This window comes from Corvus hawaiiensis, chromosome Z, assembly GCF_020740725.1.
Source record: "Corvus hawaiiensis isolate bCorHaw1 chromosome Z, bCorHaw1.pri.cur, whole genome shotgun sequence".
NCBI lineage: Eukaryota > Metazoa > Chordata > Aves > Passeriformes > Corvidae > Corvus > Corvus hawaiiensis.
This window is the reverse complement of record NC_063255.1, coordinates 41683059-41699763: the sequence shown is the minus strand read 5'-3', so window position 1 is coordinate 41699763 and position 16705 is coordinate 41683059. Positions and strand designations below refer to the sequence as shown.

The 16705-nt window shown below is 39.2% G+C and overlaps 1 protein-coding gene across 3 annotated transcripts in view; it reads left to right on the top strand.

The window, feature by feature from the left end:
* Positions 1-15360, top strand: part of LOC125319955 (transducin-like enhancer protein 4) — a 98359-nt gene extending 82999 nt beyond the window's left edge. For 2 of the 3 annotated variants that reach the window (XM_048291788.1, XM_048291787.1), the window contains exons 9-20: positions 1577-1696; positions 2239-2292; positions 2932-3084; positions 4292-4424; positions 4702-4895; positions 5086-5162; positions 8204-8453; positions 9545-9792; positions 10697-10844; positions 11450-11600; positions 11930-12006; positions 13639-15360. In XM_048291788.1, coding sequence (XP_048147745.1) covers positions 1577-1696; positions 2239-2292; positions 2932-3084; positions 4292-4424; positions 4702-4895; positions 5086-5162; positions 8204-8453; positions 9545-9792; positions 10697-10844; positions 11450-11600; positions 11930-12006; positions 13639-13746 — 1713 coding nt within the window. In that variant the 3' untranslated portion in view covers positions 13747-15360. The remainder of the gene's footprint in view (positions 1-1576; positions 1697-2238; positions 2293-2931; positions 3085-4291; positions 4425-4701; positions 4896-5085; positions 5163-8203; positions 8454-9544; positions 9793-10696; positions 10845-11449; positions 11601-11929; positions 12007-13638) is intronic. The other variant, XM_048291789.1, reaches the window with a different exon arrangement.
* Positions 15361-16705: the final 1345 nt, after the last annotated feature.

Sequence of the window (16705 nt, the reverse complement as noted above, 5' to 3'; positions counted from 1 at the left end):
CAGGCTGTGCCTTCAACACTATCTTTGTTCTAAAATTTTTATTTCCACTCAATGTTCTTAGAGGGTAATTAACAATTACCAATCAAAAATATGGAAGATTTTTGCAAATTCTACCACTCATTAATCTGAGCTGCTGTTCTCAAGAACTGGAAATTTTAGCAAAGTGGAGAGGAGGACCTGTGTCCCAGTAGGGAAGCAATATTTTCTCATGTGACTTGGACAATAACCACAGCTTAATTTCTGTGGTAAAGTGTTCTTAATCCTTACCAGAAGCTTGTGATATAATAAGGAAAAGAAGAAATTCTGTAGTAGTGATGGAACAGAAGTTGCTCAATGTAAATGCTAATTTCTTGGTTTGTATTCATGTTAATAGCTGCACTGAAAACCCCAAAACCAAATTGCTATGTTGTACAGTTTTATGTGGAACAGCAGCTGTCCATCATGAATGGAGGAAAAAAACCAAAACCAGTGTTTCTGGATGAATGGGAGGATCTAAAATCCATCAGTCAGGACTTCTTTGGTTGTTCCTCACCACCCCAGTAAAAATGGAGGACAGAGATGGCAACAGTCAGCAGGATTTCAACTGACAATTATTTTCATCTCCATTGCTGTCATTTCCAATTCTGCAAAAAGCCTGAAAACATCCTTACCTATGTACATTCACCCACTGACTTCAGTGTGAGATAAAGTTTAGTGCAAGCTTAAATGCTTTCTTGAACTAGGGCCAAAAGCTGCTGCTGCTACTAAAATCGGTCCCAGAGGGAACTTTGCATCTTTCATTGCTTCCTTTTTTGTGTACCAACATACAGGCTCCACAAAGCTTTGGAGATATGGTAGAATTTGATAAATGTTGCCTGCCTTGTTTAAAGGAGTAGCGTGGAATTGTTGGATGATAGTGCATAAAGTACATGTTATCTTCCTTTCTCTCCTGTCCATATGTGTGCTCTTTAGCACTCATTACTAGGTGAGAACTGTAGAATGGCAAGAGAATCACTGAGCCACTCTGTGTTTTGTTTCTGTCTGCTGCAGGCATAGCCTGTAGTTGTAAAAGGCATAAAAATAAAATGTGTTTAGGTGTTTTCTCCTGTTTTTGCCTGCTTTGAAACTGTTCAGAAGCTTGCTTCTTTCTTTGGTAGAAATCTTCATTCAAATATTTGCTGAAGTGTGACTTCTCTTGAGCCTCTTTGTTCTTTTTGATTTACACAGGCAAACACACACACATGTGCAAACATACGCCCCTCTTCTGGGACTGTTGATTTAACCCTGCGTGTTTGTAGAGGAAACAAACCAAAACAAGACCAATGCACAGTATTCATAAAATTCATCCCATTGGCAGTGCAGATAGCCACTATGATCTGTCAGCTGATCATCTGTTTCTGTCCCTTGCAATACATAGTGCAGTTTTTAATACAAGACACCTTGCTGGGTAGCTGTCATCGGTTAAAACCCAATGTGCTATCTGTGAGAACAGCTCCAGATCATGCTATCAGCATAAGATGTATTGAAGGGCAGTGACAAATGAACCACTGTTGTAAATTAGGGCCTGATGATGTTTTCTTCTCTTTTTGCACTACAGAGCTCTTCTGTATCTCCCTCAGCCAGTTTCAGAACAGCAGAAAAGCACAGAAATTCAACAGATTACTCTTCAGATAGTAAAAAACAGAAAACAGAAGAGAAGGAAATAGCAGCTCGTTACGTGAGTAGATTGTCTGCATTGTGTATTGTTGAACTTCAGTGTTCCTCTGTAATTCCACCAGATTCCTGCTGCATAACTAATTTTAAAATTGAGGATCAAATTTTAAGTGGTTCTTGCTGCGTACCTCTAATGTCTCTGCTGGATGAAATGTTTTGGTGCATACAACTGATACTCTTTTTAACAATATAAATACAAAGCACCTGGTAGTTGTATGACAATAGTGCTGAGCTTTAGTTAGGCTGGGACTTGTTAGTGAAGTCTAGCTTGACTTCATAGTGCAGTGCCACTTTTGGTGAAGACTTTGAGCCCGTGTCCTTCTCCACCAATGTGAAAACTGGGAAGAATGCTTTATTTGTGGCAACCTGCTAAGCAGAAGCCCTATAGGTGACCAAAAGACTTTAATTGTGTTACCACATAAAGCTTGGTAAAAGTGAATGGTACATTTCAGATTTGTGAGCAGCCTTCCTGTGTTTTCATACTTACTAAGAGACATTGGGATATGAAATAAAATATTTTTAACACATTGTGATTTGTCATTACAGGACAGCGATGGTGAAAAGAGCGATGACAACTTGGTAGTTGATGTTTCCAATGAGGTATACACAAGTGGTTTTCCTACCTTATAGAAATGGTGGTGAGGGTATCTTCAGTGGTTTCTGTGCATATTGGTTTTATGAAAAGGATTATGGCATTTGCCTTCATAAAGGAACTTGAAATGCCTGAGGGAATCCAGTCAGATCCTCTTTCTTTAGAATACAAATCAGATCTGTAACACTTCTACAAAGTACTTCTTTGTTTCCCCTGTGAACAAAAAGTTCTCTTGAGATATTTGAAGCCAGCCCAGCACAACAGAGGGGATGCAGCTTGTAACAGTGTCCGTCTTTTCTTTCACTCTGGCCATGACTTCGTGTGTGAACCTTACCAGGTCTGCCAAATGCATCAAATCTTTTCAATCGGTCACTTGAAAAAAGATATTTACTTGCCTGTTTCTATATCCATAGATTTTTGGCATTATTTTTCATGGCTAGTGGCATCAAATTTTAAGACTTTTTTTAAAAAAAAATTGTCCTTCATTATGCCTCTCAATTTTACAATTGTATGAGCTAAATCAATTAAGAATGGAAGGATTATGTCACTTCCTCTGACAGATCTTCATTCCAATTTGAGGACTGCTCGAGACAAGAACTAGTGGCTAGTATGAAGTTTTTATGCTAACCCATATTCCTGATATTTAGGATCCTTCTTCTCCCCGTGGGAGCCCAGCACACTCTCCACGGGAAAATGGCTTGGACAAGACTCGACTGCTGAAAAAAGATGCACCAATCAGTCCGGCATCTATTGCATCCTCTAGCAGTACTCCTTCCTCCAAATCCAAAGAACTTAGCCTTGTAAGTGCTTCAAAATGCTTCTGACCCCTGATCATATGCTGAAATACATGCTTACCAGATTTCTGTCTGGACACAATTTGTATTTCCACAGCTATCAATAAAGCACTGTGAAGCATCAATTTAATATTAGTTTAATTTATCGTTTCAAGGGAGCCTAATAAAATAATAGAAAGTCCACAGTCTTTTTTTGGGATATGAAGAGGTTATTTTCACTGGTGGTGTGGGTAGATGATAGATGTGGTGTTCTGAGAGATATTCTTTTCCTCCCTCATATGAAGAACTGTTATTCTGAGAATAAATAAAAGTACACAGCGGTTTCTTGAGCTGTTTTCCTGTGCTGTGGTTTATAGCAAATTCAGTTCCCTGCTTGGATGTGATTTGGTTGTTAGCTTTGTTTGAATTACCAGGCTATATACAACAACAATAATTTTTATTTTCTATCTAAAAAGTAATCTGTCATTTACAAGAGCCTTCCTTGACTTGCATCGCAAATCATAATGCAAAAGAAAAGAGCTGCCTGCAAGGGGTGTTCTTTCCTTTCCTGTTTGTGACCACAGTTAATCACCTGCCTTAGCTACACAGTAATTCCCCTCTTGGTTCTTCACAGGACAGGATATGCAATTATTTAAAGAAATAAAATAAATAAAAAGAAAGCTTTAAGTGATTGTGGTGCTCAGGAAAGGTGATGGAATGACAGGTTCAGACCTGGGAGTCAGTGGTGTGTCTGATGAACAAGCCTGTCACAAGAGCAGCACTTCACAGTTTCTGACTTTATACCCATCACTGTCTCCATCCTGTGTTGCTAGCACCACACTTGGGTTTGAATAGTTGGTCAGTTCAGGGACTTTTTTTCTGCTCTTGTCCATCCCCCACAGAAAATCATAATCATAGTGGGAGCATGTCCATGAGCATAGTGAGACCACTGATGGGTTTCACATGTGCCGTCAATTGTCAGATGGCAATGATTTTCAGTCATTTGCCTCATTCTGAATCATACAGATGCTCCTGATGAGAAAAGCTTTGAATTTGGGTAATTACCAAAGCCATTCTATCTTTTTCCATGTCTTTGCATCTTCTCTTCATTACCAGGGAGTGTTGAAACCCAAACCCGGAAGCTAAATATCACTAATATCATTAATCACTGACCACTAGCTATAAAGGTAAAATAATTTACAAACTGTCTTCCTTTTTCCTTCTTGGTGATTAGAATGAGAAATCTACCACTCCTGTGTCTAAATCAAACACCCCAACTCCACGGACTGATGCCCCAACTCCAGGCAGCAACTCCACTCCCGGACTGAGGCCAGTGCCCGGCAAACCCCCAGGTGTGGACCCGATAGGTTAGTGTCCATATATTTCAGTGGTGTGAAACAGTGACCATTTGTCCCTTCTCAGGCTCCCTTTAAATCTGATGACAAGTCAGTATGTTACAGTTGCTTAAACTGGGTACTGAGGTGGTTCTTCAGCACTGTAATAGAGTGTTGTGTGGCTTTCCTTGGCTGGCTGGCTGGTAGTTTTGGTTATTTGTGGGTTTTTTTGCAGTTTTCCAAACTCATATTTCATCTGATGACTCTAGAATGCCTTTGTGACTTCTCACTTTCCCCTCTCTTCTTATAGCTTCAGGTTTAAGGACACCTATGGCAGTACCGTGTCCTTACCCTACTCCATTTGGTATCGTGCCACATGCTGGTATGAATGGGGAGCTGACCAGCCCTGGAGCTGCCTATGCTGGTCTCCACAATATTTCCCCACAAATGAGCGCAGCAGCTGCAGCAGCAGCAGCAGCAGCAGCTTATGGGCGATCTCCAGTGGTAAGTGTTTGCCGTTAGTGCATTTAGTTTTGAGAGCTGTTTATATTAAGTATAAGACCTGTGGGGTTAACTCTAGTTCACTCACTTTGTGGTTTGGGGAGTATGCTATGGAGAACATGAATTAAACAGTCTTCCTTTGCCTAACTCTTACTTTAATACACCTTTTTGTTTTGCTTGGGGAAAACTATAGGTTGGTTTTGATCCACATCATCACATGCGAGTCCCAGGCATCCCTCCTAATCTCACAGGCATCCCAGGAGGAAAACCGTGAGTATCAAACATTCAGCTTTAAAAGTCAATCATCTGTTGGAAGTCGTGTTCCCTTGCTGGTTGGAATTCCCCTTAGCTACTGAAAACTATTGTGTGAATAGAAATAAGTATAGCTATTCAGCAAGAGCGGGAGAATCACTGTGTAATCTTAAAAGTTGCATTTGTAAATTTGTTTTGAAGATTAATAGCAGTCGACATGGACTGGGTGATACAAAGTAAAGGAGACAGAAATAAATGGAAAAGGGAGATGAACTTCAAATCTGACTGATTGGTTGTTTATGGAAATGCAAACTGGAATGGGATCTCAGCTTTCCATCTCTACTGTACTCTGCTTTTCAGTTTAAAAAAATTATTTCTTTGTTCACAAAAGCCTTGCAATTACTTGCAAGCTTAGCAGCTGTGTGCAGAAAAAGGAGCACTGAAATGTTTTGTTTGATTGAAAATACTGGAAAGAATTATTTTATGGTAATATTCAGATTCATCCTTGATGGAACTGACCCGTATAATGTGACCTGCTTTACCAGGCTTTTTGATCCTTGGAGGAAGAATTACAGACAAAGAACCTTGTGCTCACATTCCTCTTGAGGTAGAGAGGAGAAAAACTAAAGCAGATACACAAACCATATTGATCCAGATTTTCTGTAAGGTTCATTCAGTTCCACTTCCTTGTGACACTTCTGGGAGACCAGTTTGTACTGGAGAGTTTGACGGTCAAGCAATGTTTTTGCCAATCCTTCTCAAGCTCTTTTATGTGTGAACATGCTTCTGTAGGAGTGGTTGAGGTTAGGCACACACTTGGATTTGTGTGAATAAATGCATACACTTACCTGCCAGTGAGCTTGCAGACACATAGGATTAACAGTGTATGGTGACAAGTGATCAGGCCTAGTGCCCATACGTGTACATGCATCACACAAATCATGAACCAGGTCCAGATCTCTCAGGCGTCACACACTGGTAACCACCTTGATTTACTTTTCTGCTAGTTGTGCCATCCTGTTAGGTGAATACATAAGGCAGGTATGGAAATCGATGTACAGCAGCTTGCAGACCAGCTGTTTGCATGAAAAATTCTGTGAGGCACAGATCTTCACCCGTTACATACAATGGAAATGTCTTGATGTAATGTTCAAATGCTCACTGGATTTAAGTTCATCCCTGATGGAGTCAGTCACCTGGAAAGAAGTGTCACTAGATCTACTAGGCTTTGCTTGTTGTGGTGAGAGAAATGGCAATTGCCAGGGTTCAGAGACCTCCCTGCTTGCATCTCAGTTCTGTTAAAATTGAGAGGAATAAAACATGAGGCAAACTGAAATCAAATCAGTTCAATTCTGGTACGTCTCCAAGATTTTTAAATGTTGTTGCTGTGTTGATGTCTATTTTAAACATTTAAATGTAACTGCCATTTGTCTACCAGTGGGCCTGAAACTTAAAATCTGTGGTTCTTTTAGCATGATTGTATTGACTTTTGTTTTGAGTGTGATAGTTGTCACATCTTCCAGGATTGTTATTTTCTCATTTACTTCTTTTTTACCTTAGAGGGAAATTTGTGTGAATTCTCTGCACTGTTAAGTGTCCTGAAACAGAGTGGGCAGCATATGGTACATTAGGGATCTGGCCCCTAGTAACTTTCTTCTCGCTTTGGTATTGTATCAAACTCTTGAGTATTGTATGGTCTATAAATAGGAAAGATAGCTAATGCATTTTGTGCTACTGAAAATTATTGATCTAGTATTAATGTACTATGAATCTTAAATGACAAATTCAGTAGTTTAATTGTGAATACTGCCTTCTTTAGTCACTTCGAAGCATCAGTTAAGGAAGTGAACTTACCAAGTATTCTCGTAAAACAACTTCTTTGTGAGCTCTTCTCATCCCACCATTGTGACAATGGATTTTTCACAAGCATTATGATGATTTTTTAGGTCTAAGGAAATGAAAGCCTTCCATTAAGCATACCTTGATATATATAGGTGAACCCTCTTACAAATTTCGTGTTCTTGTAATAGATGTAGTGTATCAGGTAGCATCTCAGAACAAGGCAATTTCAGAACCTAACTGCTCCCTGGAAAATACTTTGAGATAAATCTGTTGATAGGTTATTCACAGGTGGCATAAGTGGCAATCACGCAACACATTCTTTCTCAGTGAGAGGCCTGATTTTGGCAAGAGAAATTGGGATCCATAGCAGTTGTATTGGGTCCACAAAAAAAACCCAAAAAAACCACAAACCCAAAACAACCCACAAAACAAAAAAAAAAATCCGTTGCAATGCATTTTTGCTGGTCTGTCATGTCAGCTGTCAGCAACTGTGCCTTGAGGACTTAACTCCTTGGTGGAGGTTTCACTGCACCCTTAGGTACAGTGCTGAGAAGTTTTGCCCAAGGGGCCCAGGACCCACAGTACATTCGGGACAGATTGGCAGCAGTTCAGCTGAAACTGCCACATAAGAGTCAGTAAAGCGAGCAGCCAGATGTCCCCTGGCATGCAGCTACCCACCGTGCTCTGGTAGCAGCCAGCCAACTATTTCTGTCTTCCAGGGGGCTCTGACCCAACCTTCCTCCCCTTCTCTGCATGCAGTGATATCCCCATCCAAAACTGAGTGGTGTCATATAGCCTCACTCATGCCAGAAATCATTGTAATGTGAGTTGTAAAAGCTCATTTGATTGGTGTTTGACTTTTCACATTAAAAGCTGAGCACTTAAGTTTGTGCTTTGAAGGCCATGCTATAGTTAAATAAGTATTTCTTCCTTGCGTGATTAAAATACCTGATATGAGCCCAGCTGAGTAGAGCATGGTGCTAATAACACCAAGGTCATGTGTTCAGTCCCCATACGGCCATTCACTTAAGGGTCAGACTTGATGATCCTTGTGGGTCCCTTTGAGCTCAGAATATTCTGTGAAATAACTCTGAAAAAATTGAGCTGAGGGCACAGCCTGAATGCCTGCAGTGGAAACACATCTTTGATTCTATTTTCCTAAACAGGCTTGAAGCAAAATTCTTTAAATCACCCCCTACAATTTTTTTTCCCCTCAGAGCATACTCATTTCATGTAAGTGCAGATGGTCAGATGCAGCCAGTTCCTTTCCCTCCTGATGCCCTCATCGGTCCAGGAATCCCTCGCCACGCCCGTCAGATCAACACTCTGAACCACGGGGAAGTTGTGTGTGCAGTTACCATCAGCAATCCCACGAGACACGTGTACACGGGTGGGAAGGGGTGTGTCAAGGTCTGGGACATCAGCCACCCTGGCAACAAGAGCCCTGTGTCTCAGCTGGACTGCCTGGTAGGTGCATACATACAGCAGCATACAGCACTGAAAGAAGATAAGAGGTTGTGTTAAGATTGCGGTCATACCACCAAGGTGTAAAGGGCAGTGGGTATTTGGTTTCTGTTGTGATATCACAGGTTGGTATTGCCTTTGTAATTTTGTTGTTTCTGTTAGAGCTGAGGTTGAAGTATGTTCCTCACCATACTTGTGGGTTTTTTCCCCCACAATGAATCAAAACATTTTTAATATTCTAAAAGTATGGTAGGAGGAAAGATCAAAGACAGCACAGCAAATATTGTTTATAAACTTCGACATTTTCTGGCAATCTTAAAGCTTTTTGATATCTGATCATGCTAAAAATTGCTGTCTTGCAGCTGTACTCTCTGAGAAAATTTGGGGATTGTGTCACTTACTTTGTGTCTCTGTATGTGTATGAATGCATTGACCTGTCTTAATGTGGCCAATTAAAAATATCCCTGAGTGTTATTCACAAATTATTTGAATGTGCTAACAAGATGAACTATTGTTAGCAGCTTTTCTCTTGTCATTTACCAGTTCTTGGTAAGATGTTGCTGCTTGTTACAGAGGCAGTAAAATGAGAAATGTGCAGCACATGTAGACTTATAATGAATTGCTACACAAGTTGCTACACAAATGAGGAAAATTGCCCAAATATTTTCCTCTGACATCTCCTAGATAGTGGCAGCAAGTCTCACTGGAATGGGAAGGGGGAAAGTGTGCAGGGAATTTGGTACTCCCCCATGCCGAGAGGTTAATGTGCTGAAATAAACAGAGTATGAAAATACAACTTTCTACACCAGCTGTCAAATTCAGCTATCTTGAGTTGTTTTGGGCTGGGTTCAGGTCTTTGCATTTTGATGATAATTAAGATTAAATATCTCTCACTACTGAATTTTGTAGATCAAGTTGAAGTACTTCCCTAATGTCATGTAATTTTCTGGCATTAATACACTTTATCATTGTCATAAGTATAAATGGCTCATTAAAACCAGGAGGGAATACAATACTTTTATGGATTTCTGCTCTCATGTTAATGCTGTTTTCTTTCCTCATGAGTAATCTCTTGATGGCTTCTGTCTCCACAGAACAGAGACAACTACATCCGTTCCTGCAGATTGCTCCCTGACGGCCGCACCCTGATTGTTGGTGGGGAAGCCAGCACATTATCCATTTGGGACCTGGCAGCTCCAACTCCTCGCATCAAAGCAGAGCTGACATCTTCTGCTCCAGCTTGCTATGCCCTAGCTATCAGCCCTGATTCCAAGGTCTGCTTCTCTTGCTGTAGCGATGGCAACATTGCAGTGTGGGATCTGCATAACCAGACTTTAGTAAGGTAGGTCGACCACACTGGATCATTAGGTTGTGAAGAATTATTTAGGCACAGCCCTAAATGCAGTTTTGCATATATAGTCTATTTTCTCCATGCATAGATGCTTCCAATATTTTGTTGTTCAGCATAGCCATGGTAATACCTTGACAGAAGTATATATGATTATTTATAGGTTTTGAGAGTTTCATAGTTCCAGGCCTTTTGAGCAGCCCATAACTATAATTCCCTAAATATCAGCTAATGTCAATACTACAGTAGATTCCTTGAACAGATGGTTTTCTTTGTTTCCATGCAATACGCTGCTCTCACTCTAATCTCTTTAATCAGAGGTCCAGCAAATATGTCTTGGGTAACGATATGTGTAAATCACTGCATTGCAGACTTAGCCTCTTAGGAGTATGGGTTGCTGCTCAACACTGATATACAGTAGGTTAAGCGCTGGTCACACAGAGCTTCTCTGTGCACTACACCATGTGTATGTTGTTATATGTAATACCAGTGTGGCATGCAAAGTCAAGCCCTCCTGATGTTCTCATTTAGACTGCTCTTTTTTTTTGGAACTTCAGTGACCTGTGCATTTTTCTTAAACTAAGGTGATTTTGCTGATCATGCTACAGTCTTCTGGGGGGAATGAGTATTTCAAGTTGAGTAGTGGGTATCACACAGCCAGCAGCAAAGATTTCCAGAGTACCTGATTCTTAAAGTGTTCTTTTTGAAATCAAATTAGCACTTGGCTGTCTGGCCTGATTGCATCATCAACTCATCACAAAACTCATATGATTGTCCCAGAGTTTATATTAGTCTGGAATTGCTGTTGGAATCTCAGTTATAACTCAGGGACTGAAAGAGAAAGAAGGTATTTTGTATTTTTGCTCAGAATGTGCTGATCTTCTTTCAATACTTTCAGGCAATTCCAGGGCCACACAGATGGAGCAAGCTGTATTGATATTTCTAATGATGGCACCAAACTATGGACAGGAGGCCTGGACAATACAGTCAGATCCTGGGATCTCAGAGAAGGGAGACAGCTACAGCAACATGACTTCACATCACAGGTTCAGTCTCAGAACCTTCAGCATGTTAACAAAATTTTCTCATGGTTTTTTAAAACAAACAAGTACTTTTTAAAATTTTTTTCTCCTTTAGAAGCAAAAAAGCAGGCTCAAAGAGAACTCCACAGAATTTTTCACTTAGTCTCATACTCCATGCTCTTTTGTTTTTTCTTTTGTGGCAGCTAAATGTCTTTCTGGATTATGACTATTTGACAGATTAGTACCTCTCCCATGAGAGTAATGGAGAATCTGTTTTATAAAACAAGTGCCAGATTAAAATGTTCGTCTCTGCAATCTGTTCCCATTTCTGTAGACTCAAGTTCAAAAATATTTTATGAAAATATTTTTAATGCTGTCAGATATGCTTGGACATTAACTTCAGTACTTCACTATTGCAGTTTTGATAACATTTAATAGCATAGTTTTGCAGCTGTGTTTGCATGAACTAATTTATCTTGATTACTGTAGTAATTGGATTATCATGTTTTTAAAACTGCAGTAGACCAAAAATACGAGTTTGCATAGTGTTAACAGTGTAGCAAGGGTCAGTTTTGAATATCTCAAGCTCATTCCTTTACTGATTGAAGCATGTGCTGTGCTAATTACAGATCTTCTCACTGGGCTATTGTCCAACTGGTGAGTGGTTGGCAGTAGGAATGGAGAACAGCAATGTTGAGGTGCTGCATGTCACTAAGCCAGACAAGTATCAGCTGCATCTTCATGAGAGCTGTGTGTTGTCACTCAAGTTTGCTCACTGTGGTAAGCAAATCTTTCTGTATCAGTGTTTCCCTTCATGAAAAATTCATTCAAGGTTACCTTTAAATGAAAGTGCAATACAGTTATTTAACTACAGAGTATAGTTAAAAATTAGGTATTTAATTTAAGTATTAAGGTTATTTAAAAAACTCTATCTAACTGCTTTTTTCTATGTACTGCTTATTTTGTGATGGAACATCATAGTGCAACCAGATGAAAATGTTACTGTTCTTCAGATATGTGTGAATGCTTTGTTGTTATGATCATCTGTTTCTTGAGGTACATTCCTTGAAAACAGAATGCAGCAATAACATTTAAACAATCTGTTGCAGGCAAATGGTTTGTAAGCACTGGAAAAGATAATCTTCTTAATGCTTGGAGAACACCTTATGGAGCCAGTATATTCCAGGTAATAATCTCCTAAAAGCTATTTTCCACATACATTAAAGTGCAGTAGAGCTGCACATCTCAGGGTCTGTCAGCAGCCTAAGGAGTTTTCAGGTGGAATTGCAGCTAATTACTGCAGTCCTTAAAGAGTTGTCTGTAATTAGAGAAAGAAATGCTTTTGTCCTTTTTAATATTACACCAATTCAGATCTTACAGTAAAGTAGCCCTTTAATCCAAAATTGTTTTTAATACCCTTCTTTCTCACCTTCTTCTGCATATTGGTGGAATACAGTACCCAAGTCATGTCGTTAGGTGAACATTCACTGAAGGTCCAAAATGTAGCTAAACCAGTAGAAGTCATGTTCAACATGATTTTTCTTGGATGAGATGTGTTGAGGGATTGGACCGGCAGACTCCTGAACTGAAAACTGAAGCGATATGGAGGGGCCCCTTGAAGTATAACCGGAAGCTGTAACCTATCTATAGTCCCTCTGTGCCCAGTTTTAATGGCAATTCAGTGCCACTAGGGAAAAGTGGGATTTTTTGACATGTCATCCCATTCTTTCACCTGCAGGCACGTCTAGGTTGGGAATTTTTTTATTAAATTTAACTGTTCAACTGGTTCTATTTTAAATGGCCTGGTCTCGTGTGTAGCGATGCCTGCCATATCTCCACTTTTGGGGACAGTGCAGTTTACCTTGATATGAGAAAGGTAGGGTCTAAGTTTTCCTAGTAGAGGCTATTCAGTTCTAGAACCACCCCTCACAGACGGCCTAAATCATCCTAACAAGAGCACATCCCCCTTAAATGTGATGTTAAAAACTCCAGTGCAGCTTTCTTGATGAGGGGTAGATAAGGAAACTTCTGGTGCAGTGCAACAGGGGTGTCTTTGCCAAAACACAGCTTGATTGGGAACTGTTTAACTCTTGTGGTAACAGGCAGAAAATGATGTGGACATATATTTTGTAAAGAAAACATGCACTGAAACAGCGAGGTAAATGTGACAGTGCATGCACTTCATCTTCGAACAGACAGAAAAGCCAGAGTAGACAGAACTACTGCAACCTGCTGTATCCTGTGTCCGACCCAGTCCTACACACTTGTTGTGTATCCTGTTCCACGACAGTGTCTTTTCCTATTTGCATCCTCTGTAATAATGTAAATTCCTTTGTGCAAAGCTTTTGTCTTCTTGTGTTGGGGAAGTAGTGAAAGGAGATACAGTTACTTCTGTGGAGTCTCTTTGTTTCGTACTTGTGGGTAGGTGGGGCTTTGTAGTGAATTTCTTGTTTACAACAAAGGAAGTGGAAAGAAAATGGGTTTTCATTCATTTTTATGCAAATCAAATGCATAAAATATTAATAAATGCTCATTCCTTGTAAAGTATATAGAAAGAACTACTTCTGTTTGTTTGATTGATAGATTACCGCTAGGTCCATAATATTTATTTCCCTTTCTACCACTGCTTTATTTTACAGTAGATCTTTTTGTGGAACAAAAGATTTATTTAAAAAAAATTTGCCACTCTGGTACTGATACTTAAATGAGCTTTTCATGTATTCCCTATTTATAAATTCTTCCAAATAATCTTCAAGCCCTTCAGGATTGAAGGATTGGAAAGATGTAATTTTCTTTTTCCTTTTCTTTTTTCTTGTAGTCCAAAGAATCCTCATCTGTGCTTAGCTGTGATATCTCTGTGGATGACAAATACATTGTCACTGGCTCTGGGGACAAGAAAGCTACAGTCTATGAAGTTATTTATTAGAGACAAATCTGAATGCAGACAGAACTCCTTCTCCTAGCACTTTGCTGTATATTCCTTTTTTTTTTTTTTTTCCTTTCTAAACTGAAAACTTAAATGCTCATCACAGTTGTGGAATTTATTTTTACCTTCTTAACTTGCTATTGATTTGTGAATGTTCATTAAGAGCTTGTGATACCAAATTGTCAGATATCTACTTGGAAGAAGATGGAATAAGCATACTTAACAGTGACCTTGACTCTTTAATTATGTATTATAGCTGTAATGTATTTATTTTGTTTAAAGAAGGCTTTCTAACAATGAACTGACTAAATAAAGCTGTCTGGCCCGGCTTTAGTTTGCAAGATGCATTGTATACTTGTGTTTTTGCAGGTGGATAAATTGGGGATCTTGGAGAAGGATGTTCAGGAGATAGTTAAAATTACACTAAATAGACTTGTAGTTTCTATTTAAAAAAATAAACTTTGTTATATTTTTTAGTCCTGTTCTTGGATGAGACCTCTAAGTGTTATTACAGTATAATTATTTGGTGGGAAGATGCTGTATCTTAACTATTTTAGACAGTCTTCAAAACTTAGGAAATTGCAAACTGTAGCCAGTGATCTACATGCCTGTGATGAATGGCAAATTCAGTTCACATCTAATTAAATTCACTTAAAGTAAGAATGTGCTAATTTATATATTTGCAATGTTAATATAGCATCTTGTGTACAGATTTGTTCTCAATGCTTTTCTGTTGATAAACATAAAGCATTTTGGTGTCAAGCTAGGTTTTTTAATATAAACACCTCTCTTTGTTATATTGTAGAGAGTACAATAAGTTGCCTCAAAGAATCACCTTTGTTACTTCTGGAAACTTTTGCAATGTTTCCTTGAAAATGGGGATATGTGTCTTTGGGCAATTTTTCAATTACAAGAGATTATGAAAAATATTTGATATGTTCTTTGGAAACTGCACTGAAATAAGAATGGATGCCTACCAACATACAAACTACAAAAGCAATGACCTCTGAGGTAGGATTTACAAGAGTACTCATTCCGACATACACGAAGGAATGGATTCTCATTGGGATAAGGACTTGCTTTGTTCGCCAGCAGTTCAATCCAGGTCTTGATTGGATGTCCCTAAAACAGACGCAGACTGAGCCATTGTGCCAGAGACAACATGTTATCTTTTTATGTTGTTGTTGTTGCTGTTAAACTATGATCTGTGACTTTTTTTTTTGAATGCTTTAAAAAAAAATCTTTAAGTCTGTGGATCTGCTGATGTACAGTGCCTTTGCTGCTATGGATCAAAATCAAGAGACCCGTGTAGATAAATCTTATTGTATAAGTAGAAGATTACTTAATTTCATACTAGAAATGGATTGATGCTGCAAGTTAAAATGGACTGTTTATTGAAGTTCCAAATGTGGTAGCAAAAAATGGTGTCTTAAGTGCTTAGTGTTTGATGTCATTAACAGTTTCGTAATACTCTACATTGTAGAAAGATTTTGATACTAAACTGTGTCATTGTACATAGTTCTAATGCATTGTATTGACCACCAGTACTTCTATAATGGTAGATTATTGTTTGTGCATTCAGACTTTTAAGCATTAAACATAAGTAACTTCTAAGTGCATTTCTCTGGTTTTTTTCCCCCTCCCTCATTGTCGTGTGTGTCATAACTAGTCTCAGTCGCGCGTGCAGCCCTTCAGTCACAGAACATACCACTACAGATACTTGCAGTTTTGCCACTGAGACACAATGTAGAGTTTCAGCTGAGGGGGGGAATCAATGAATTCTTAGTTTCTCAAATTATCTGACTGCACTGATTCTGAACACTTGGAGGCATCAGACTTCGGCCATGTCACCTAAGAGTTTGCCGCTTCCCAGTCGTGTTGTTTCCCATCTGACAAATCTGTTGTCCCATACATTAGGAGAGAGTGAGATGGAGGACCATCACTGCTCACATGCCTACTGGAGTATGCGGAGCTCCATGGAATTTGGGAGGGGTGTAGCACTGCAGCATCACACCAGGGTTTCCTCATCCAGACCTAAAGTCTGTTCATGCTCACAGACAGGCTTCTCTCACTGACATCTGGGTTTAGATCAAGGATTTAGTCCAGTTTCCATGAAGTTAATGAACACAAGTTAAAGTGAGCTAGGGCAAATTATTTATACACTGTTGGGAGGGGTAGCGGAGGGAGGAGTTATGTCTGTACCCAGAAAAAAGGAAATTGATAAAATCCAAGGGAAAATTTGAATTTTTTTGTGCTATAACCCCTTTCTGAAAAGTGATGCTGTGCATGGTGGAAATCTCCAAGCATGCAAGCCTGCCGTGCTATGATGTGCTGGCCTGTGTGACTGGTGGTACATGAACCCAAGCATAGAAATATTTTGGGTTTTCTTGACATGTCAAAACAAGACATAAGTTGATGAAATCATTTACTTGTACTCTGAGTGATTAGGTAATACTTGTTTGATGGAGGAGAGGCAAGTTTCCCTCAGAGCTATCAGTTCCTGAGAATTAATGGCGAAGAGTTTTCCAGATGTCCCCCAGAATAATGTAAGGTTTCTCTTGTACTGAGGTTCTGTGCTACTTAATACAATAATGCTCCATAGAAGTAAACATGGTACAGATACATTCTATTAATATTTACTCTTGTCTGAAGAAATATAATTTACTAGTCATAAACATATTGGAAACACCTTATCTTTTCAAAGCCATTCAAAAATTTAAAAGGTTAGGGTATACGCCATTTACTAACAAAAAAGAAACCACCCACTTAATGTTTGCAGAGGACATTGTATTTTTATGTAGTAGTTCAGGCATGAGATTACTTAAAACATCTGACATAAAGCATTCCTTTAAAAGGAATAAAACATTGCATGCACCTGAATTTGTAACAGAGCTAGTTTTGACAGCAGAGTAATATACTTCTGAAGCAGCCTGCCATATATCTGCTTATTAATGTTTGT